The sequence below is a fragment of the Phaenicophaeus curvirostris genome, chromosome 3 (genome assembly GCF_032191515.1).
Source record: "Phaenicophaeus curvirostris isolate KB17595 chromosome 3, BPBGC_Pcur_1.0, whole genome shotgun sequence".
Taxonomy (NCBI): domain Eukaryota; kingdom Metazoa; phylum Chordata; class Aves; order Cuculiformes; family Cuculidae; genus Phaenicophaeus; species Phaenicophaeus curvirostris.
Window position 1 is genome coordinate 4,332,591 of NC_091394.1, and position 23,877 is coordinate 4,356,467.

A 23,877-nucleotide genomic window follows, 5' to 3' on the forward strand; every position below is an offset into this window, starting at 1 on the left:
AATTCAACCCTTTTGCCTTGGACTCTGTCCTGAGACTGTTGCCTCCACACAGTCCAGAAGGACACAGTCAAAGTTTAAGCAAATAAAAGCTTATTGGTCTGCTTGGGCAACTGGGAAGAAGAGGAAAGATAAATTAAACTGCCTGGATAACCATAAAAAGATTGATTGTTGTTATTTTGTTGGGCAAAGACAGAGGGAGAGTAAGAGGTTTATCCAAGCTTTGCAGTGAGAAAAGATAGAAAAAACATTAAGAATAACGACTTTCCCACTTATCTTTATATGAAAATTATTCCATGCATGGACATTAAGTTAAAAATTTTACTGAATGGCTGGAAGGAAAAGCCTTTTATAATTTCTCCCTTTTTACAAGGGATCAAAACCAAATGTAAAGAACTTGCTTACTTAAAAAACTCTTTTCTGTTTATACATTTATTCACAAATAATTTATTAACACTAAAAAATGTTTTGACCTATCATTACACTGACCAAAAAAGTAGATCTGAAAGGGCTTTTTTTCCCCATCTTCTTTCATCTTTCGATGCTTTTAGTAAACAGCAATTTCTACAGAAGAAAAGACAATGTTACTCTCATTCAAGATGTCATCTTCATTATATCTCTCCAGTTAAGCCCATAGCCTGACATAACTATCCTCCTCATCACCACTGAAAACCTTTTGGACAGTTAATCAACTTAACAAGATTCCTGCAGGATCCCAGCACAAGCTGTTCCCTTAGCGGAACTTTACGACGCCTTGCTTCTAAGGTCACTGAATTTCTTTTCATTAACGTGCACTTGCGTGACACGGCTGAACCTGGCACACCTTCAAAAGAAACTCCTCACCAGCCTCCCACAACCCCGCAGAGAAACGGCTGCTCTCAGAGCTTAGCAGCCTTCAGAGGTGCCTGTGAAAGGAGTCTTGCAAATAAAACCGTGCTAACAGAAAAGGAAGAATTATGGAAACACAATAGGCAGCCCTAAAACATCACCTTTATAACCCAGCTCTTCTACAGCCGGACATTTGTGTTAAAACCCCTGAGCTGTAGCTAATTAAAACGTTGGCCACCAACGGAGCCAGCAAGTGCCACCAGCCAACAAGCCAGCACTGGCAAGCATTGAGAAAACGCACACGAATACAAAATCTCCCTATCTGTGGTGGGTCTGCAGCATTTCTTCCTTTTATGAACCCTGAATACTTTTTTTTTTTTTTTAAACAAGTCCAGTAAGAACGAGGGAATCATCCAACATCTCTCCTCAGCACAGATGCAGCCCCTCCATGACTCAGAGCTCTGTAATTCCAGCAAGGTCAGTGGGAGTTAGCCTGGACTTACATTTTTTTTAAAGGCACTGAGGTTCCTATTCGCTTTGCCTAACTTTCAGTGAAAGGGAGTGGGATTTCCTTTATAAACTTTATTTTCTTTATTATTTCTTTGATGAACTTTCAGCCAAGGGAGTGGGGTATTTATACCGATGTCCCCGACACACCTGCCTGTGGCACGTTCTGCAGCACCCTCGCTGGGGAATGAAAAGCTTGGAAGGAAGAAAACACAGTGGCAGCGCTCACAAAATCCAGGTAACCCCATAGGGCACATCTTTCTGTAATTCTTTCTTGACAAGTTCAAAAAAAAAATAGATCACACCTCAGCCTCTTAGAAAATCTTTTGTTCCCGGTCATGTTGTCTGTCAGCAGAGCTCATCTGTGTTTCAGCACAGCTACAAAATCCAGACACAGGTTTTCCCTGACAGAAAGCAGCATTAAAGGCTTGAGAGAGAAGGCAGAAGAGACCTATTTATTCTTAGGGAACAATATGAACAGAGGTTTTCAAAGCAAAAAGGATTTTTCAGTGCTTCAGTGCTCAATTCTCATGCATGAGAATTCCTGGGTGGAAAACTGGTTGGCTGGAGGGCCCAGAGAGTGGTGGGAAATGGAGTGAAATCCAGCTGGAGGCCAGTGACAAGTGGGGTTCCCCAGGGCTCAGTGCTGGGTCCAGCCCTGTTCAATGTCTTCATCAATGACCTGGATGAAGGCATCGAGTGCACCCTTAGCAAGTTTGCGGACGACACTAAGCTGGGTGGAAGTGTCGATCTGCTGGAGGGCAGGGAGACTCCGAAGGGATCTGAACAGGCTGGACCGCTGGGCAGAGTCCAATGGGATGAGGTTTAACAAGGCCAAATGGCGGGTCCTGCACTTGGGGCACAACAACCCCGAGCAGCTACAGACTAGGAGAAGTCTGTCTAGAAAGCTGCCTGGAGGAGAGGGACCTGGGCGTGTTGGTTGACAGCGACTGACCATGAGCCAGCAGTGGCCCAGGTGGCCAAGAAGGCCAATGGCATCTTGGCTTGGATCAGACACGGCGTGACCAGCAGGTCCAGGGAGGTTCTTCTCCCTCTGGACTCGGCACTGGTGAGACCGCTCCTCGAATCCTGTGTTCAGTTCTGGGCCCCTCACCACAAGAAGGATGTTGAGGCTCTGGAGCGAGTCCAGAGAAGAGCAACAAAGCTGGTGAAGGGGCTGGAGAACAGGCCTTATGAGGAGCGGCTGAGAGAGCTGGGGGTGTTTAGCCTGGAGAAGAGGAGGCTGAGGGGAGACCTCATTGCTCTCTACAACTAGCTGAAGGGAGGTTGTGGAGAGGAGGGAGCTGGGCTTTTCTCCCAAGTGACAGGGGACAGGACAAGAGGGAATGGCCTCAAGCTCCGCCAGGGGAGGTTTAGGCTGGACATTAGGAAAAAATTCTTCACAGAAAGGGTCATTGGGCACTGGCAGAGTCTGACCAGGGAGGGGGTTGAGTCCCCTTCCCTGGAGGGGTTTAAGGCACGGGTGGACAAGGTGCTGAGGGACATGGTTTAGTGACTGAAGGGAATGGTTGGACTCGATGATCCATTGGGTCTCTTCCAACCTGGTTATTCTATGATTCTATGAGCAGAGAAGCTTCAGAACTGATTTTTCTGTGAGAGCTCTCCCTTTTCTGACATTAACATATATCTAAATAAATGCAGCTAGATAAAAAATCAGGAAGTTATCTAGGTCCTTTCAGCAGCACAGGGCAATAATCCAAGTAGTTTTCAGTATTAAGCAACCTTAATAACTCGATACCTTCGCTTAGTAAATCAGTTTGCATAGGTCAAGTATTTCTCATAAAAATTACGCCTCCTTCACGGTTGTGCCACTGAGAAGCCACCTTAGTATTAGGTTGCAAGAAGCTTGGAACACAGATGGAACAAGCAGATGAAGGTGGCCTTGTTTCACCAGCACGAGGCCTCTCAGGATCGCAATTTCACTTGCACAAAGTGTCTTTAAACTGAGGCAATGGTGCCCATTTCAGAGGGAGCAGCCTGGTCCATGCAAGAAAACATTGCCAAAGTGTTCTGGAGTGAGGATGCCCTCCAGAGCCTGAGGAGGCAGCTGGACCGCAGCGGTTTAGCAGAGTATGGGAGCGGTAACATGCACGGAGTGGGGCAGGGAGACAGTCGCTAACTGTAGAAATCCTCTGCTTCTGAAAAGTGGCACCAGTGAAGCGTCGCAGGTCATTCAGAAGGTGGCATAAGGAAAGAGTTTCTCAGAGTTCTCAAATATACGTACCTAATCTTGGACGCCCACCGCCTGGAGCAAACCTTACTTTTATTTTACCAATTGCAACTCATTGAACTTGCACTTACCTCCCTTACTCCTTTCTACCACCAGCAGTTTAAAGAGCCGTGAAGAATCCCGTATTTTATTACTATTTTACTATGACACTTTCAATCTCTGAACTGCTTGGTGACATGGTAACTCATTAAAATGGTAATATCATTAGAAATTCTGAGAATTTTGGGATGCAAACTTCAGTATTTGAAACTTTTCATTTGTGTTTTAGACTGGAAATCAAATCAAGTTCTGACCTTGTGAAGTCATTGAATGTACCCTATGAATTTTTTATTAGCAGGGCAGAGATATGGAATGCCTGCACTCTGGCTTGGACACAACAAATTGTAAAAACAAGATTCACATTATTCCATGAAATGGAGAAATAAGGAGAAGGATGATAACCAGGGTATACGGTGTATCTTTCATTAATATCTTAGCCACTTAAAAGCCACTAAAACTTGTTTTGACACTACTTTTTATTTATATTGTTTACAGTGCAACACACCGATAAGGATGATAGCTCTTTTGTTACACTCATGGGAGAAAAAATTTGTCATAAACTGAGCAGCTGCTTGAATGGATTTGTGTTGTACACACACCTTATTTATGCAACAGATACTAAAAAATACGTACACCTAAGAGAACATATTTCTGGAAGAAGGCTATCCTTGTACAAGAGCATTTTGTTGCATAGACTGGGTTGATCCCTCTAAAATGGGATTTAAAGTTTAAATAAAATTTTGAATTTAAAAATTTTAAACTGTTCTGGTAGTTTATATTGTAAACAAAAGAAATGGAACACCGACACATACAAATTTGTATTTTACCCTATGCCCTTTTTAAAAAAAAATAAATCTATTTTTAAAGGATTCATAATGAGTTCACACTGACTTCAAGAACAAATCCAAAGGTTCCTACATGGAAGTGTGCAACAAGTCTGGACCCGTATTCTTGTGGCTCATGCAAACCAGAAGTGAAGCCCATTAGGAACGAGGGAGGTTACGCCTACAGAACGATGTAGACGCATCCAAGTTTGCTCTAAACTAGGCCAGAGTTCACCCAAGCTGTAAAACTTCGTCCAAAACCCAGGGTAAATATTCAAGCAGTTCATCTGTTCCAGTAGCAAAAAAAACAACGCCAGATTCATAGTGGAGAGAGTAAACTCTCTGCAGCTTATCAGTTAAAGTACAGAGTACAGGAAAAAATACCTAGATGATAGTCTTTGCTTCACAGGCTATTTCTGTTTTCTCCAGTGACTGTTCCTGCTCTTTCTCACCTGCTGATACTTACCTGTAGACACCAGCTTACTCTATAAAGAAGTATAAGTTGTGAAGAGGCTGATCCTGTTGATGTGTTTTATACATGTGATCCAAGACACTCAAGATTCTCCTGGGAGTCTGAGGCAAGAAACTCGTTTGGCCAGACTTCAGAGCTTGCTTCTCAAGCACACGATCACGTATCCTTCAGCAAAGGGGGAATAAATTATCTTGCATGCAACTAAGACTACGAGCAGCCCACCACCAGGGGCTGCCAGGCTGTATCTAGCTTTAAATCTACACATCCTGGCTTGTAGAGTGACTTGTACTCTCATACCCTCCAGACAGAATGTCTGTTTCATGATGACAACAAAGTATATTATAACCTGTATTCCTGTATTCCTCAAGTGTCTTTGTTACCACAATAGGTTTAAAAAAGTACTTCTATAGAATCACCGAAAGATAAAACAAAGTTTTCTCATTCTAATTCCTGAAGCTGTGAATACCAACCTCAAATATCACCTTCATTATTCATAAAGTGCTTGTTCTCCATAGGTTAATGCAGAGAATGTTACTCATGGCAATACTACTCTGAAAATGGATCCAAATAAATAAATGTTGAGAATCCATTCAGTTTAAAAATGAAAGGACATTTTTTTTTCTCATTTCCACTTACCAGCCCACCACCCCGCAGGCTGAACTCTTCTTTCATGTCCATCCTTAATACTTCTATCATGCTCTTACAGACATCCCTGTAAGCCATGTTAAGACTAGATAAGTGATGCTAAAAGCATCAAATGGCTTCAGAAATCTGTGACTACTGAATGTGATGGGAGGATGAGCTTTCCTTATTTTCAAGATGTAATTTAGGAAAGCACTCCTCTTGCTTGACTTACTTTTTTCTCTTCAACCACCCCCTCCTAGACCTTGAAGCAGTTTCCAGAATACGTTCTTTTTAAGAGACATTTTCCTGCAGCTGATGTCTAAAGACTTTGTGATTGCAAACAATACAAAACTACATTTCACTAGGACCTAAGTAGGTAGAACTCCAGATACCGTGAAGTGCTCTCATCAAGTTTTGTTTTATGCACAATCTTACACGTAAGAATATTAAGAATAGGTCTAGTTTTCAGAAAAAACAGAAAATCCAGCATTTATCATCTACTGACGTGCAATGTTTCAACACTTCTCAGTGCTTATCTGCCTACCTATTTATAAGCTAGGTTATTCAACACTCAAAATGTTTCAACATATAAAGAATTAATCATGAGAGGGAGTGTAACGCAGTATGAAATTAAAGTGAGGACAGTAAAATTCAAATATATAACCTGCCATCTTCTAGCTTTACCTCAGATCTGGCCACACATTAGAGCTAAGCATGCAGGACCATGGCCTTCCTTCCCCTCATTGTTCCTCTATCCCATTTTTTAATCCTGTTTTATATTCAGAAGAAAACACTGATATTTTTAATGCTCTATGTGTTCTGTATGATACTTGGTTACAGCTCATGCATTCTGAATTTCAGTTAATCTTCATTGCCAGCCCTGCAGAAAATACAGCAAGTTTTGCTCAGAACAGCCAAGAATTTAGAAGCATTCGTTTAACCTCAGTAGTCAAATATTCATTAAATAGAAACAATAGCACCTTCCTGTATATTTCTCTTTTTTTTGCCTCTGAAGAAAACTTGCGCTGTGCTGCCTTCTGCCTTGCTTTTAGCCCCCTGCCAGTCTCTCTCTAGCATTCTGCAAAATCCTGCATGCAGCACAGCACTCAGCACTGGAGACAGGCAGGAGGCCACCCTGCCCACGCAAAGGAGCCACAGAAAGGGACTTTTCTCATCATAGCAAGTGAGGATGGAGCAAGTGAACGAGATGTGCTGGCTTTACTCCACAGACCCCACGAGGAAGCCAAGGCCACCTCCACTGAAGGGAGCTCTCTGCCACTAGGAATTCTTGTGAGCAACAGAGGAGAGGCGAACGAAGGCAAAACACACAGTGTCCAAAGAATTTATTTCAGGATATAAAGGCAGTATAAACACTGTGAAGCTGTATAAGTGAGCAACAGAAGATGGCATCAATCTCAAGTACCAACCACCAAAACCAGCTTCTCCAAGCAAAAATTAGCACTGAAGCTAATCGCCAGACAATTAAAGCAAAAACTTCCAGGGAAGGATTTTGTTCTGAGAAGAAAGCAGACTGTCCATTCTTCTCCTTTTGCTGTCAGACTTGACTACCCTTAATTCAGCTAATGACTCTGCTATTGAAGAATTCATTCCTCACCACATCCATATACCTTTTTTTCATCCTTTTGTATGAAAATGAAAAGCTAAAGACACAAAAGCTCCTGTGCATGATCCCCTAGCTTCAGGGATGCAGCTCTATCCTCAGGGTTTTAAAAGGGGAAATTATAACCCTGATCTTTTTCTTAGTTTAATCAGTTTACATTTAAAAACCTGAAACAGTCACATCTATCTCCGAGGAACAACTTGCATCAGCTCAGGTAGAAGGGAATATGAAACAGACCAAGTCCAGGAATGAACTACATGTGTGCATTAGCATTTTAACTTGTATCAGGTTTGGAAGCACTTCCTGCTCATCTCTACTCACCAGGCTTCTGGTTCACATTGTGGAAATTCCCTGGGTGTTGCTGTGGGGTTTGAGGGTTTTTTTTTGCCTCACCGAGGCAAGTGAACTTAAATGTTATTTTAGAATAACTAACAGAAAATTCAGTACTTGAAACATGATTTATGATCCCAAATACCAACTCAGAGTTAACAGATACTTTCTAAAGGTTATCTATAAAAGCCAATAAAGCCTGCATTTTTAAACTCTGCTTCACCACATTCAGAGGAAAAACTAGGGCAAGATCACAAAAGAGTTAGTGCTAGACACAACCCAAACACTGCCATTTATACTGCAGAGTAAAATTTCTGAAGTAAATAAGTTCATGGGGTCTAAGTGCATGTGTCTTTATCTGTAAACCAAGTCTGAGAGACACATGAACACAAATATAAGAGAGCAACACTTTCACCACCGAAGCTGTATGAGACATCTCTATTTGCTGTAACAGTAGAGGAATTACCACAGCAGGAATTCCACAACAAGGAATTCTTAGAAGGATTCCTGTATTGACATATTTCTACATATGCACATGGATCTCCTGAAGTCACAGTACTTACCCTCCTCCATTTTTTTTTTCTTCTTAAAAGCTCATGTTCGCAATGTACCATCTTTTAGTTTGATTTGATTTGACACAAGGGCTAAACTAAGTACATCTTCTGTGGTGCTGCCACGATGCAGCCCTTGGAATAGTGTGTCCAGTCCTGATGATTGTTAGGAAGGCAGAGCCTGCATGGCCAAACCACTGCCAAGTCACTGGCTGATGTTGAGGTCATGCTGATGAAAAGGTTTATCTATGCTAACTGCTCCCTTCCCCACTTTTCACACATGGTTTCTTTGTATAAGTGACATACACTGAATTTCAGGATGCACCATTAAACAGATATGCAAACGTACGCCTTCCAAGAGCTTCAGAAAAGTTTGAAATGAATTTATCTCAACCAGCAAGAGTAAACAACTAAATTTTATTCATGATCATTTACATATGACTAAAAATGTTCAACACAAAATGCAAACTTTCAGTTATCTGGTATTTATCGGTAAAAATAAGTCATCTCTTCATAGTAAAGCACCAAGGAACACTTCACGGAGCAGTGAAAAAGATTTCATGTATTGGATTTTCCCCTCACAATATGCATGAAAACATCAAAGATTTCGTAGAAGTCTAAAATTTCTGGAACAAATTCTAGAGTCACCTGAGCGCTTGGCAGCAACAGTATTATTAGTAGCAGTTACATTACTTTTAGGGTAATTTACACAGTATTTTTTCCTACCTTTTTTTGCAAAAAAAAGGCTACTTTTCACAAAACTGAGATAGAAATAACTGGGCCAAATACTGGGTTTCATATCATGCCTAATTTTTTCAACTGGAGCCAAACAGAACAACTTGATAGTAGGTGTATCTACAGCAACTATAAGAGCAGGTGTTAAGAAGAAAAGAAAAAAAAATCAGCTCATTATAGCCTTATTGGTATGATCCAACTGCTTACAGGCACCTATTCTCACTAATTCACTCAGCTTTTTTCCATTACATTTCAATTAGTCTTTCACTGAAACATACTACATTTAACTTAAAAAATCATGTTGTTTTCTTAAGTCACATACATGGACAAACATATGTACACAGTTTTGGTAGCCATTTAAAGCTGTAAAATTTATGTGTAAAGAAAGTCCTATGGACACCATAACAGATTTAAGAGAGAATCAGAATCAGAGTTACATAAAAACCAATATTCTAACACAGAAACCAATACAGTTAAAGTAATTCATTAGAGAATAAAATCGTTACATGAAAAAGAGAAATGCTGCCTTTTTATCACTTCAGAATAGCAAATAAGAAGGCAACATCAAGAAAAGTGCACAGCAGAAAAGAACTGTTCAGTTTTCTGAAAGAAATTTTATTTTTCTTCAGACATCAGGCATCAGACACCCTGAAACATATTTTGTTAGGACTGCTTATATTGTCTCAGAGATGAGTCTCTTCTTGCATTAGTTCTCAGTAAGGCGCTTACTCTGACATGTAGGAACGATACATCAGGGCCACGATGATTGCGACTATTGCTGGAATCACCCAGTTGGACCATGAACTAGAAGGAAGTTTTTGAAACAGCAGTTTAGAAAGTGATAACCAGAAAGCTTTTTTTGAAAATCACTGATTAAAAAAGCCTTTCCTCCTTGCTCCAACAAATACATCAAAATTATGGCAAAAGACACCTGGACTAGCAAGTAATATCCTAGCCAAGTAAGAAACCTTTCATGGTGTTCCAAAGTGTCATCCAGCTCTGTGTCCCTCCCCCTCCCCAATTCCAAAAGATTTTTCCTTCTTATGGATACAATCCTCTCCATAGAATCATAGAATGCTTTGGGTTGGAAGAGACCTTCAAGATCACCTAGTTCCAACTCCTCTGCTACTGTCAGGGACACCTTCCACTGGATCAGGTTGCTCACAGCTCTAATTTGCCTCAGATGCAACCGTTGTAGCAAATTTTAAGTGAGGTGTTGGTGACTTTTTTAGGGACATCAATGGCACCAAATGTCTTCTATTCACTTGACAGCCTCCAGAAATGGAGGCCTGGGCAACCTAAACCATTTGGTAGAGACTGACACCTATCAATATGAGAGAAAAAAAAAAATCTAGGTGCTAAGCTAATATGCTTGTAAAATGGTACATAGATGACAACTTCAGCTTCACACAGAACAGAATTTTTCACACACAATTCTCTGACATCTAAGCTTCTAGCAAGCAGAAGCTATTCAGCTTTCTAAGCTACAGAAACATAATCATGAGGAACTTGCAAGTCTGACATCAGGTGTCATACCGTACCTGGAATTGGACTGAGTAGTGGTAATAAGAGTTTCCTGGAAAGCAAAGCATAAAAAGATATTTAGACCAGGCAGACGCTCTCTATCTTAACTAGCCCCTCAATGTCTCAAAATTCATGAAGGGGGACTAATTTAAAAACAACTTAATGCACTGCATTTGGGAAGCATTTTCTCAGATTTCCTATAACAGACTGTTATATTAGAAGCTTGCTAGCAGGAGTTTCTGTAGTCAAAAGTTATTAAAAATATATGTAATATCAAGAACTTTGCCGCAAATTTTCCATTAAGCTAACTTAAATCAGGTTACATTTGAAAAGGTTTAGTCTCCTAGAAGACAAAGATCTCTAACTTGTCTAAAATCGAATTTTAAAGACTGAATTAATACACAAATACTTCTTATATGGGAGTCACACAAAGAAAGCTACAAATTTACATCCAAAAGTCTCATTAAACTCATTTTTAGTGTGGCGTTTCAGACTGCATAAGAATCAGTCAAATTAATATTACTGTTTTCAATATTGATCTGGGCTTCTCTTCAGTTTCCATAGAAAAAGGAGCACTACAAGATCAAGTCCCAGATGGGTACATGTGCACAATTTACATGAAGACTTATTAATATGAATACTACTAATTGCACATGGCCCTGAGTGCATTCAAAAATTCCATCATCAAAACTGTACTTCAATTTAAGGGTACATGATCCATCACAGAAAAATTAAATTTCTTCAGAATCAAAACGTTTGCAATTCATTTAAAGGGCAAAAGGTTCCCAATGTCTTCACAGAGGTTCAAACAAGCAAAGCACCCAGCTCATCAAAAACCTGGTGTTAAACCGTATGACACCAAACATGTGCACCAAGGGTACTTTAAATACAGTGCAAAGACAAGAAGGACATTTAAAAGCACAAAGCCTTCTGATGACTCCTAGAAAGCTACAGCCCAGGGCCTGGTCTGCTACACAGACAGAGCGCAAAGCAAAAAACGAAACTGCCTTATCAGCTACACCCACACATCCCGCTGCAGGGAAGCACCCCAGCTTCCTTCTGGAATGGCAGAACAGATGCAGGTAGCACAGATACTATGACCAGCACTAAAACAAAAGGTATAAGTAAACAGGAGTGCAGCAAAAAAGTCATTTGGATATATCTCAAATCCAAACTGACCACACCTTAGTCCAACTAAGAACTTCAACTTTAGCAAATTCCTGTGAGCTTAATGAAGGGATTGGATTACTACAAGTTGCACTGGGCAATCTGTTTCTAAGCTGCATTTATGGGCTGCTCTTACAGCTTAAGTGGAAATTGCCCTGAATTTCAAAAGGAATCTGAATGGCAGATATTATTCTTGGTTTGAAGAAGCTTTGCACTGTAGTTACCACTCCATTTCTTATTTTTATTAGTTCTAGCCCTTGACTAATGGTAAGAGTAACTGCAATAACAAACATTTCAGTGTATCTATGCAGGGTTTTTTACGTTCTTTCCTTGAACTTATTTATATTATTGGAAGATCTTACAAGTGATTGTTTCTTAAAAGTAATCTCACAAACTGCAAGAGTAATATACTATTCCTACTACACTTCATTTAAAAAGAATCTTCAACTATTTTCTAAGTACACTGTTGCACAGTTAAGCCAGCCCTTAGCAAACAACCTTTATGCACTCAGCAGCAGTAACTGTATAAATTAATCCCTGATGCACTTGTTCCTATAAGGAACATGTGAATTTTACAAGTTTGATATTTGAGGGCCAACATGACTTTATTTTATTCAAGACCAATTAAAAATTGGAAAATAAGTGCAATACTGCAATGGCAGGACACTCACCAAAATCTACCAAAACAGACAGTAAGTAAGCAGTAACTAAACCTTGAAAAATGTTCACAATCGCAAATTAACCATCTGTAATACTATATACTATGTAATACTATGATACTCTACGCTCTCCATCTGTTAGCGTTACCGATCTATTGTTAAGCACCACATTTTTCCCCACAAACACTTCCCAGTTGAATTTATCATCTATAAACTGATTTTTTTCCTTAAACTGAACACTAGAAAACCATGGGCTGATTCTAGACTCACCTTTTTGCTATAGTGTAATGCTTAGTAACCTCTTGGTTCAAACGCACACAAATGAAAGACAATAACAGCTTAACAGGAAGATACGTTCAAGCCAGATGAACAAGTTTGAGAGATTTATGACCTGAAACACTACACTTAAACAAAGCTGAATTATTTTTGCCTTTGGGGGTATACCGTTTAGAGAGAGACACTATCTCTAAAGCTTAAAAGAAACCATGCAGCATTTCAAGAAACACACTTACTGCTGGCTTCTGAAGCTTCCCTCTATCATCCTGCAAGGAAACAAGCAAAATAAAGATTTAGTCAAAACCCCAAAACATTCAAATAACATTTATGACAAAATTGAGTTCGCAACTCTATTCTGTTAACATGTACCTAGTTTTTACCTAGGAAATAGAGTTGAAAAAGAGCAGATTTCAATGTATGCTTTTGAGCTACCATAAACAAGATCATTTCCTTAACTACTACTTCCCATTATATAATAAAGAAGTGAAAGCTGACCCTAACATATTTCATCATTCTTATGCCCACGTTTTTGCATTTCCTTTGTCTCTAAACAATACACATAACCTTAGACTCCAATTACAATCACATTAGTTTACTTCTACTTAGTTTACTTCTATTATCGGGCAAAATCATCTGACTTGTTTTGGTCTAAGGTCCAGTACAAAGGTCCCAAACAATATAGATCTTCCATAAACTCATGAAGTTTTATTTGTAATAGTCACATTTATTAGAAAAATAAAATCCCAACAGTATCTAATCTTGGCACTGCTCTATTTGTACATTAAAATACCAAGCTGTTTCATAGCAAATGCAAACAAGCCACTTGTCAAACTGGACTCGTAGCTAGGTTAAGAACAACATGACTGCCAGCAATTGCCATCTGAAATAGATGACAAGCCTGCAAAGTTACACATGTGCATCACAGTTCAATTTTGTATTAGGAGAAGCTACATTAATATTTATCAAGAAAGGACGTAAGACAGAAGATCAAGAATCTTACTGTAAAATATGCTAGGGAAGACAGTGATATTTACCCCAAATGCAAGACAAAACCCACACAAAACAGAAAAGAGAAGAGATAGGGATGGGCAGTACATGGGCAGACGGGCACATCAACAGCCTAAGTCTCTAAAAAGTGGTTTTCAACTATTAAGATGCAGGAGAACTTTAACAAGCCCGATCTGTAGGAAGCCAAGGCAGCAACTCAGTAGCTAATATAAATTCTTCAAAGCTAGAGGCAGCAGAAAGGTGCTTGTTAAAAGTACCAGAAATGTTAAGGGCAGTAGAGAAAAGAGGAAGTGACAGATGATCCGGTGGGAACTGATCATAAACAACCCTGGTAACTACACGTAGGGAACACTGATTCAGCATAAAACAGAGGGAGCCAGAGAGGGGGGATGACAGAGCATCAAACTAGAAATAAGACGCTTAAATTAGCCATTTCCTAAACACATATGAAGAGCCAGGATTGTACTTTTAGATCCAGACGGATATTTACACGATGAGAGAATGAAAGCAGCTGTTAGTAACCTCTCTACAAATTGACATAAAAAAAGTTCCAGGCATTGTGACGTATCACCTTCAGGGGTTTTATAGTCTTGTTACAAAGCTTACAGGGTGCACCAGAAATGGCATGATTCCATATTCAGTTAATTCAAGAAATAAGCTACAAAAAATTTCAATGCAACAAATTTTTAGATGTAACTATCCTTATGCTACACTAATCAACTCCCTTCCCAATTGAAGAACCTGTCTCCACTCCAGGTCCATCCACAAACAGCTGCAGGGCTGGTATCCACTCTCCTTTACTTTGAAGTAAACTGCCAGAGAAATAATCAGACAAAACTACTATAGTGAACAGAAAGTACTGGCACTCTGACATACTCACCGGATGAAGTTCTCCAATAATAAAGGTTTCTGACAGTGCCCTTGCATCTGAAGAATGGCCAACATCTTCAAAGTTTTCAGTAGCATCTCCCCCAGCTTGCTCCCTCAGGACCTCTTCACCACCTGGGTGCTGCAATTTTAATGAATTTGCATGTGTTGTTAAAAAACATTATACATTCTAAGAACGGAAATTCTTCATTTCTACATTTCTAAAAATAAGAAAAACCCTGTCCTTGCAATACCAGCTGTTAGACTTTAGCGCAAACATAAGCCTCTCTGAATACCCAGAGAGCTTTGTACATTCCCTGAAGCCAAAACCAAGGAAGCTAAGTCTCTACTCCACCAGTGACAGAGCAGCAGGAGGCATCACTCGTGGCAACTAAAGCATTTAGAACATTAGTAGAATAAGCCAGTCAATCTTAATAGTTACATTCTGTGTTCTCGCTTCTGGAGGACATGAATAATTTTTTCCGCACAATGCTTTAAACAACAAAAGGATTCAAGCCAAGAAGTGCAAGTTGCAGCAAGAACATTCCAGGTAGATGTAACAAAAAAAGCTATTCACTGTAATGCTAGTTTGACCTGAGGGACTGGCCCGGTTAACCTCCAAGAATTGCTTAGGCACCACTGAAAGCTTATACAAGACAGCAGAATAGCAGTTTGGTTTTAGGAGAGTACGGAAACCCAAAACCACATTGCTGATAAAAACAGTGAGATGTAGAGAAGTCATCTCCAAGTATCTACTACATCAACCCATCACCCTTCCCTTCACCTAAATCCCTGCTATCTATCTTCTAGTTCAGCGGATTTTCTCAGCCTCAAGTTATTCACTTATACAATAGATAGGTAACATGCCACAAAAATTCACCACTCAACTTTTAAGTAAACTACCACACAAATAGTGGAAATGATCAGGCAAGCAAATTGAAAAGACTTTAGTAGTAACGCCTTGGATTAAGGCAATCATAAAATAACTTCTAACACTTTACCAGTGACAAAGGAAATAAGACACTGGAAATGTGATTCTCTTTTTAATGCCCCTGACTACAGAATCTAAAGATGATGAAAAGAGGCAAAATTTCTACTACACAGGGTTATCACGCCTGGAATACAGCTGAACAGAAAGGCTATGCTTGGATAGTAGATAAAAGAAATGGCATAAACTTTTATGCTTGTCTAGGTAATTCAGGTTAGCATTTCTTCAAAGCCACCACATCAACCTCCTATTAATCCCTTTCTTCCAAAAAATAAAATAGAATAAGACTCATTCATACAGGTTAGAAAGACACCATTACTACCAGTTCCAGCAGCAGTAGCACTAGTAGCACTCCAAAACTTGAGCCTTCACAATAAAGGGAGACATTTAACAGATTAAGTAAATTGCTTTACAAAAAAAATAAGTTAAAAAACAACAAAATAAAAAAAAACAACCCTCTTCTGAAGATCCAAGATACTACAGCTAGAAGGATAAGGGATCCCTGCCATGACTAAGCAAAAGCAAGATTAAGCAATCGATGGGGAGATTAGGGACAGCAGCTGAGGCAGGGGAAAAAAAAAAAAAAAAGAAAAAAAAGGTTAAAAAAGTGCATGCAGAGTAAAGATTACGCAGACAAACATGCAAATATGGCAAGCTCACCAAAATCCTGCCCTTGAACCCACTGTCATAAATATTCAGGGAACAGACTGGATGACAGCTGAGGGATCACTCAAGTTAAATGACCATACATTTCAAGGCCCTGAAGAAGCTAAATTTGAAAGAATTCCTTCAGCAACATGGGCTTTGGTTGTCTAGTTTTGGTTTGTTTTTTGTTTTTTAGGGAGGTGAGGGGGGTATTTGATTTGTTGGTTGGGGGATTTTGTTTGGAGGAGTTTTTTTATGCCATGCTAAACAACTGCAGCCCCCAAAGCAGAAAAATATATGTAGCTTCTTCAGCAGAAAAGAAGGCAAAACTCATACCCGTGCACTGCAATGAACCCAAATCCTACTCACAGAAGTAAATAACACAGTGGTTATTCCAGCAAGTTGTCAAGTTCACATGGTTTCCACTAGTGCCTCCCCAAAAATCCACCAATCCAACAAGTGGACACCTACCAGTAGATCTGCATCTATATTAAAACCATTCCACAGGGTACGCAAACTATAGTCAGCAAGTTGCTGCCTATAAAATGATCCTTTGTGCCTATAGAACAATATATTTGTTCCCAAAACCCCTGTTTCACTGTAGAGTAATCATGAGCAGCTTCACAAAGGCACTCCAACTTTTCTCTGTCATATTAGGCTTTGGTTCAATTAGTAAGTGGTCCTTCTGTCTATAAAAACACAATATTAAGGTCAACACAGTGGCTGTGACCAACCCTCTCAGTGATTATTACATATCAGCTGAAAGGGAAAAAAAACTCACCCTGATCTCTGTCACCGTATCGGGAAGGCTCGTACCATTTTTTCCCCATATCAGCAAGACTAAAGGAGAGAGGATCACACACAGAGGCCCCAACATAAGATGGTGTTACTAGTAACCTAGTAGTCATACTGAAAAGTACTTGGGAACTGAACACTTCTCTTTTAGATGGCTCCTCTGCTTAAAGATGCAAACTTGCAACCCCTCTGCAAACAAACAGGACAGAATGCAAGCAATTAATGAAAAGACTTCACCTCCTCTAATGAAAGGGGGGGACTGTAATGTCTTACAAAGGGCAAGAAGTGACTTTTCTATCAGTGGCTGAGCATTTTCCACGGTTAGATGAGTTTCTCAAAGGTTGTTTATACAAGCCCTTTGTTCATACTTCTGCATGGTAAACAATGCCTGATACCAGAATTTCTACTTCAGTCAAAAGCCTTTGGATAGAATCTGGAGCTGGAAAGATTACAGAGATGATTCCTAAAATGAAATTCTGATGCTACAAACACATAAAGGGCTTTTCAGGAGAAAAAAATAAATTGTGATTTAAGGAAAATAAAAAGCTCTTGCTGATAAATTAAGCTAGTCTAGCTAATTCCTAGGACATTCCCTATATAACAACATAGTAACAAGCCTAATAAAAGAATATATAAAGCCAGCAGCAGTACACAGCATGAACTAATACCTAACAGCAGCACATTAGAAAGTTGGAGATAAAGCAAATAAGCAGTTAAATTCACTGCTCTCATCTGAGTCAGAGGTCTGCGATTATTTAATCCTGAACACCTATAACCTCTTCTCCCCCTCACTAGAGTCATGCAAGTTTCTTGGTATCATAGTTCAAGACTCTATTAAAGTATAACTACCCTAATTCACAGATACTGTCCCCACCCCCTTCCCACAATAGGGGAATAAAATCTGAAGTGCAATTTAACTTTTGGGGAGGATAGCAAACATCTCCTATAGTAGCAGTCTTAGAAATTCAGTTTTGCTTTCTGCACTACAGGGAATGAGAAGCAGAAAGGAGCAGCAACAGAGCCAGAAAGACCCAGAGAACCTGGCCTTTAGACAAACAGGCTAATGCTTTTTTGTTTTAAGATTACTTCCACATATTCTGAAGAGTCCTCCACATTATTTCCATCACTTAAGTTATAAGACAGAAATTCTGTATTCATGTAAAAATTTTAGGAGCCTACGAGAGCAGATCTATTTACCCAAGTGTAGTTTTGAAAAGCATCACTAGGGTTTTAGATGAACTGCAAAATGCCCAGAAGGTGAGTGCCTACCTCCCCACTCAGCAATCTTTTTAAGCAAGATCCTGCAAGCTGAAATTGATTTGTAAGAAGGGCTATTTTTTTTTCAAAGCTTTTTCAAATCTTCCTTAAGCTCAGATAAAAGCTTGCAGGAAGTGCTAACACTGGTTTATGATCCTTAGACTGTAAGTCTCTGAAATAAAAATTCACACAGTACACTGACAGACTTCCAAATATGAGAGCGCTGGCACATTTCAATGTAAGATATTCACCACCTTAAATGTGGGCTGCTCCTCCTCAGTATCATCATACTGGATGAATGTCACTTATCACCACACAGTGGAGAGAACATTTTTCACTCTGACACAGTAAAATAATATTTGTTCTCCTGCACTTTATTTGACCTGCAGTGCAAAACACTTTTTGTGGGAGTTGTCCATTCGGTGCACGAAAGCACAAGTTCACACCTCAGGAAAAAAAAACATTTTCATTGGCCACTAATGTTTCCACAAAATTATGAGACCACCACTAAGTGAAGTAACCTAAACAAAGTCTGTATTAGAAGAATATTAAATACATACAATAGATATTTTCCAGAATAAGAAACTTGTCTCAGGTAGCAATATTCTATTCTTGTTAGCTTCTCTGCCTAACTGAAGGAATCCAAGAAGGTTCCTACGAAAGCCGTAGGGAAGATTCTTACCACAACAAGGGTCAGGACACTTAGCATTTCATTCTTACATTTACAGGCCCAGCTACTCTTGTTAAGCTCATGAGATTGATGTTAAAGCCTGAATAGTGGGATGGTTTTATTAGCATTTCTCCATAGTTTATCAAGCATTACCAACATACTTAATCCATTGATTGGCATTTAATATTATGCACTTATCTGTCTTAAGATAACTACATACATCCATAAGATCCCACATGCATTTCTAGTTGCCATTTTCCCTTAAAAGATGCAGGACCCGAAACTATTAAAAGGTTTCCCAATTTTTTTTCTAATACACGTCCAACAGCCTTTGAATGAAAAAGATTATATACAAGTTTCTGGTCTCAAGAACAGCCTTTCATACCAATAGCTTTCACACACTGCACTCCAAAAGCTGAGGTCTCTGGATCTCCTCTCCTAGAAGATATACTTTGATAATCAAAGAAAATTCAGAGATATGTATTCAATTTATGTCTTCCTGAGATCTGCCATTTAAATACATGTATATCAAAAAAAGCAGTCACTAGAATTTTCATCTTCAGTAATCCCTAGAATAAAAATGCACAAGCCCCTCCTCTTCCAGCACTTCATCTGTATTTCAAATCATCTTTCAGCTTTATCCTTAAGAAATCAAGCTGATGGGGTGACAGTATGCAATGCTTCCACTCCTTTTCAGCCTCCCCACTCCCAACACATACTAAACATCCGCAACCTTTATGAAGATACAATAGCTGGACAGAGGAACTACATCCTTTAAGTACTCTCTTGGAGTGAAAAGCAACAGCATACTTTCACTTATTAGGCATGAGAACATCCAGGGTGCCTTTAACACAGATGCACTGTAAAGCTTTCAACTTCATAATCAAGAAGAAAACATTTCCATACGTTAACGTAGCGGTTGGAAAGATTGCTTGTTGAATTAAGAAATGGGACTAGTAAAGTAAGCTCCTGGTCCCAGTTCTTCACACCCTACTAAACTGATGTTTTTACTTGTTAACTACTTGGGAAAAGGAGGAGAGAGGCAACGCTCTAGCAGTGCATCCTCTACAGTACTACCGGACTATTTTAGTAGCCTACATTTAATTATCAAAATATCTTAAGTTTTTTCTATTTCTGCAAGTATCTGCAAGAAATAAAACAGTTTAACCCATAATACTACTGAAACAGCTAGCGTAATCATCACTTCACTGAAAAAGCATTTACCATACTCTGGAACGCACCAGCAAGAGGCTGGCTCCAATTTCTCCTCACCTGTCACATGTAAATGCCTCAGGGTATCTGACAGTGTCACAAAAATTAGCTCGTCACTGTATAAACCAACCAGGTATCAAAAGCACTCAACAAAAGGTAAAATAAGTGTCCTATGACACATTTCCAGCTAAGAGCACCTGCCCAAAAATCACAAACAGAATGAACATCAAACAGCTTTCCATGTAGTGTAGTTTCATTTAGCTACTTTACTGAAAATAGTTATCCAATCACATGCATTGATTATATCAGAATAGGAACCAAAATTTCAGCCCCAAAACAAACTATATTACATTAGAAAGCTATTTGGTGTGAGGATAAATTTTAACCCGCATGTACCAGACTGCAGACATCCCACAACTGTCCAAGAAACAACCATTTAACTGCTTACAAATGGAATACTTTTGATAAGATGCTAAATTAACTACACTGTCCTGAAGGCTAAAATGAAGACTTTCTGGGAGAAATCTGCACAAGGTAGTGCCTCGTATCATTTACAAATTTCATCATGTCTCCCGAAGGAAGAGACTGTCAGCTTGTTTGTGCACCTACTTAAATCCAAAAGCTCATTATATCCTGGATTTTTGTCAAGTGTGTTTTTTCTCTTCTGCTGTGGTGTGGATTCCCCTCGACAATCTGGAAGCACTTATACAATTATGCATCAACCAAAACTGATCAAGTTTCCAAGAACAGCTACTTCAGTTTCTCAGGCTGCATGAAAAGCCGCATTCTCCTTCAGGCCTTCTGTAATTAAAATCAGCCTTGTCTGCAAGATTTCCATAACTAAAGGATGAAGCAGACCAGGGACAAAGTTCGAATTAAAATAATCAAGGAAGAGTCAGTGGATCAGTTTCACAGTCTGCCTTGCTGAAAAGCCAAACAATTTCTGTGGGCACACAGATTAAGAATGTAATAACTTCTGTGTCAACACTGCCTTTGAAAAAAATTGCTTTTCAACCTCTTATTTGCAAAATGCTCAAATTATACTTTGAATTTTAGGCATTTAAAACCACAAAAAGCTCAAGATGGGGTTACAGCACTATGGAGGCTTTAAATCCATAGAATCATAGAATGGTTTGTGTTGGAAGGGACATCCAACACAAGATCATCCAGTTCCAAACCCCTTGCCATGAGCAGAGACACCTTCCACTAGATCAGGTTGCTCAACATCCATTTCAAATCTGGCCTTGAAAACCTCCAAGGATGGGGCACCTACCACTTCCTCAGGTAACCTGTTCCAATACCTCACCGCTCCCTCATGAGAAAATTTCTTCCTAATGCCTAATCTAAATCTCCTCTCTTTCAGTTTAAAACCATGGCCCCTCGTTCTCACTGCACTCCCTAATAAAGACCAATTCCACAGCTTTCCATAAATTTCTTTAATTGAATGCTAGGTCTGTGCAGACTGGGAAGAAAACTCAAAATACCACAAATAAATGCCAGTTGCTTTTAATACTGAAAAATATCGGTCAGCACTTGCATTTCTACATCTTTACGGAGCAGCACCTTAGACGAGAAGGCTCCGAGGAGAACAATAGTGGCCTTCCAGTAGCTGAAAAGAGTGTACAGTGGAGAGAGACTTTTTTACAAGGGCATGTAGTGATAGGGTGTGAGAGGCAATAGCTTTAAATTGGAAGGGAAAAGACTTAGATTAGATGTTAGGAAGAAATTCTTCATGATGAGGGCAGTGAGACACTGGAACAGGCTGCCCAGGGAATCTGTGGATGCCCATCCATGGAGGTGTCCAAAGCCAGGTTGGGTGGATCCTTGAGCAGCTTCAACTGGTCTGGAGGCACCCCAGATGGAACTGGATGATCATAAAATCACAGAATCACCAGGTTGGAAAAGGCCCACCGGATCATCGAGTCCAACCATTCCTATCCACCACTAAACCATGTCCCCAAGCACCTTCTTTACCCATCTTTTAAACACCTCCACAGATGGTGACTCCACCAACTCCCTGGGCAGCCTCTTCCAGTGCCCAATAACTCCCTCCGTGAATTTTTTTTTCCCGATATCCAGTCTGACCCTCCCATGGGGCAGCTTGAGACCATTCCCTCTTGTCCTATCACCTGCCACTTGGGAGAAGAGCCCAGCTCCCTCCTCTCCACAACCTCCTTTCAGGTACTTGTAGAGAGCAATGAGGTCTCCCCTCAGCCTCCTCTTCTCCAGGCTAAACACCCCCAGCTCTCTCAGCCGTTCCTCATAAGGCCTGTTCTCCAGCCCCTTCACCAGCTTCATCGCTTTTCTCTGGAGACGCTCCAGAGCCAAAACATCCTTCTTGTAGTGAGGGGCCCAATGATCTTTAAGGTCCCTTCCAACCCAAACCGTTCTATGATTTAGCCCAGTAACTAAACTGCTCCTTTATTAACCCCGACTATCAATGATTACACCAATCGCTCCCCATCAACACGCGAGCACCAGTCGCTAACTGGAGGCAGGAGACAACTCCACCCCAGCGCCCCAGCAGCAGGCGAAGGGAGGAAAAAACTCTTATGCACGTTCTTTTATTTCCCAAGTACTAATTTTAATGTTACTAAGAACTTCAGCAGCTTTGTTGCTCTTCTCTGGACTCGCTCCAGAGCCTCAACATCCTTGTGGTGAGGGGCCCAGAACTGAACACAGGATTCGAGGAGCGGTCTCACCAGTGCCGAGTCCAGAGGGAGAAGAACCTCCCTGGCCCTGCTGGTCACGCCGTTTCTGATCCAAGCCAAGATGCCATTGGCCTTCTTGGCCACCTGGGCCACTGCTGGCTCATGGTCAGTCGCTGTCAACCAACACGCCCAGGTCCCTCTCCTCCAGGCAGCTTTCTAGACAGACTTCTCCTAGTCTGGAGCTGCTCAGGGTTGTTGTGCCCCAAGTGCAGGACCCGGCACTCGGCCTTGTTAAGCCTCAGGCCACTAGTCTCAGCCCATGGATCCAGCCTGTTCAGATCCCTTTGGAGCCTCCCTGCCCTCCAGCAGATCCAGACAAGATATTATCATCGCCAAAGAATGAACAGTGGCTGGAAAGAAAACACTGAAAAGAACAAACTTAAGCTTAAGCCAATACCCCCCCCCTCCTTTTCGCAGCTTTAACCCCTCCTCGCGCCCCGGGCTCCCCGCTTCTCCCCCCGACCTCGTCCAGGAACTTGGTGACATCGTAGATGCGGTGGTGCAGGATGATCCAGGTGCTCTGGCTGTTGTTGTGCTTCTGCACCTCCTCCAGCCGGTAGTACCGTCCCCGCCACGACTCGGTCCCGCTGGCTCCCACCATCCTCCTTTCCTTCCTCCCTCCCTCCCTCTCTGCCCCGCGCCGAGCCTACAGCCCAACTCCGCTGCGCGCCCGCCGAGCGCCCGCCCCCCACCAACCCGCCAGCCAATCAGCGCCTGCTCCTCCAGCCCGCCAGCCAATCAGTGCCCGCAGCGGCCCCGCCTGCCTGCTTCCCATTGGCGGAGCGGGATGCCAATCATAGAAAGGGGCTGGTTGAGCCGGTCAGGCGGGGTCCCGCTCCCTCCCGCGCCCGTCACGTGACCCGCGGGGTCACGTGGCTCCCGCGGGGGATGGCGACGTGAGGGCGAGTGCTGCCTCTGCCCAGGCGGGGTGAGGTGACCCCTCTGCTGGGAGCCTTCCCCCGTCTCAAAGGCGCGTTCGGGAAGGGAGATGGCTCTAAACCTCCACATTAGAATGATATAATAGTTTGGGTTGGAAGGGACCTTAAAGATCGTCCAGTTCCAACCCCCCCGCCATGGGCAGGGACACCTCCCAGCAGACCAGGCTGCCCAAGGCCCCATCAACGTGGCCTTGGACACCCCCAGGGACAGGGCAGCCACAGCTTCCCTGGGTGACTTGTGTGGGTGCCTCACCACCCTCATCATGAAGAAATTCCTCCTTATTTCTAGTCTAAATCTGCCTCTCTCCGGTTTATACCCATAGTCCCTACTCCTGCTAGTATAAACCTTTCTAAACGGTCCCTCCCTAGCTTTCCTGTAGC

General features: G+C 41.2%; 1 protein-coding gene across 1 annotated transcript; it reads right to left on the reverse strand.

The window, feature by feature from the left end:
* Positions 1-8,442: 8,442 nt before the first annotated feature.
* CYB5A (cytochrome b5 type A) lies at positions 8,443-23,198 on the reverse strand. Its single transcript, XM_069853282.1, has 5 exons — positions 23,022-23,198; positions 14,294-14,422; positions 12,642-12,671; positions 10,321-10,355; positions 8,443-9,583 (listed from the first exon to the last, which is right to left on the reverse strand). Exons 1-5 carry the CDS (start codon positions 23,157-23,159, stop codon positions 9,505-9,507), a joined length of 411 nt encoding a protein of 136 aa, XP_069709383.1. The 5' UTR covers positions 23,160-23,198; the 3' UTR covers positions 8,443-9,504.
* Between the last annotated feature and the right edge of the window lie 679 nt (positions 23,199-23,877).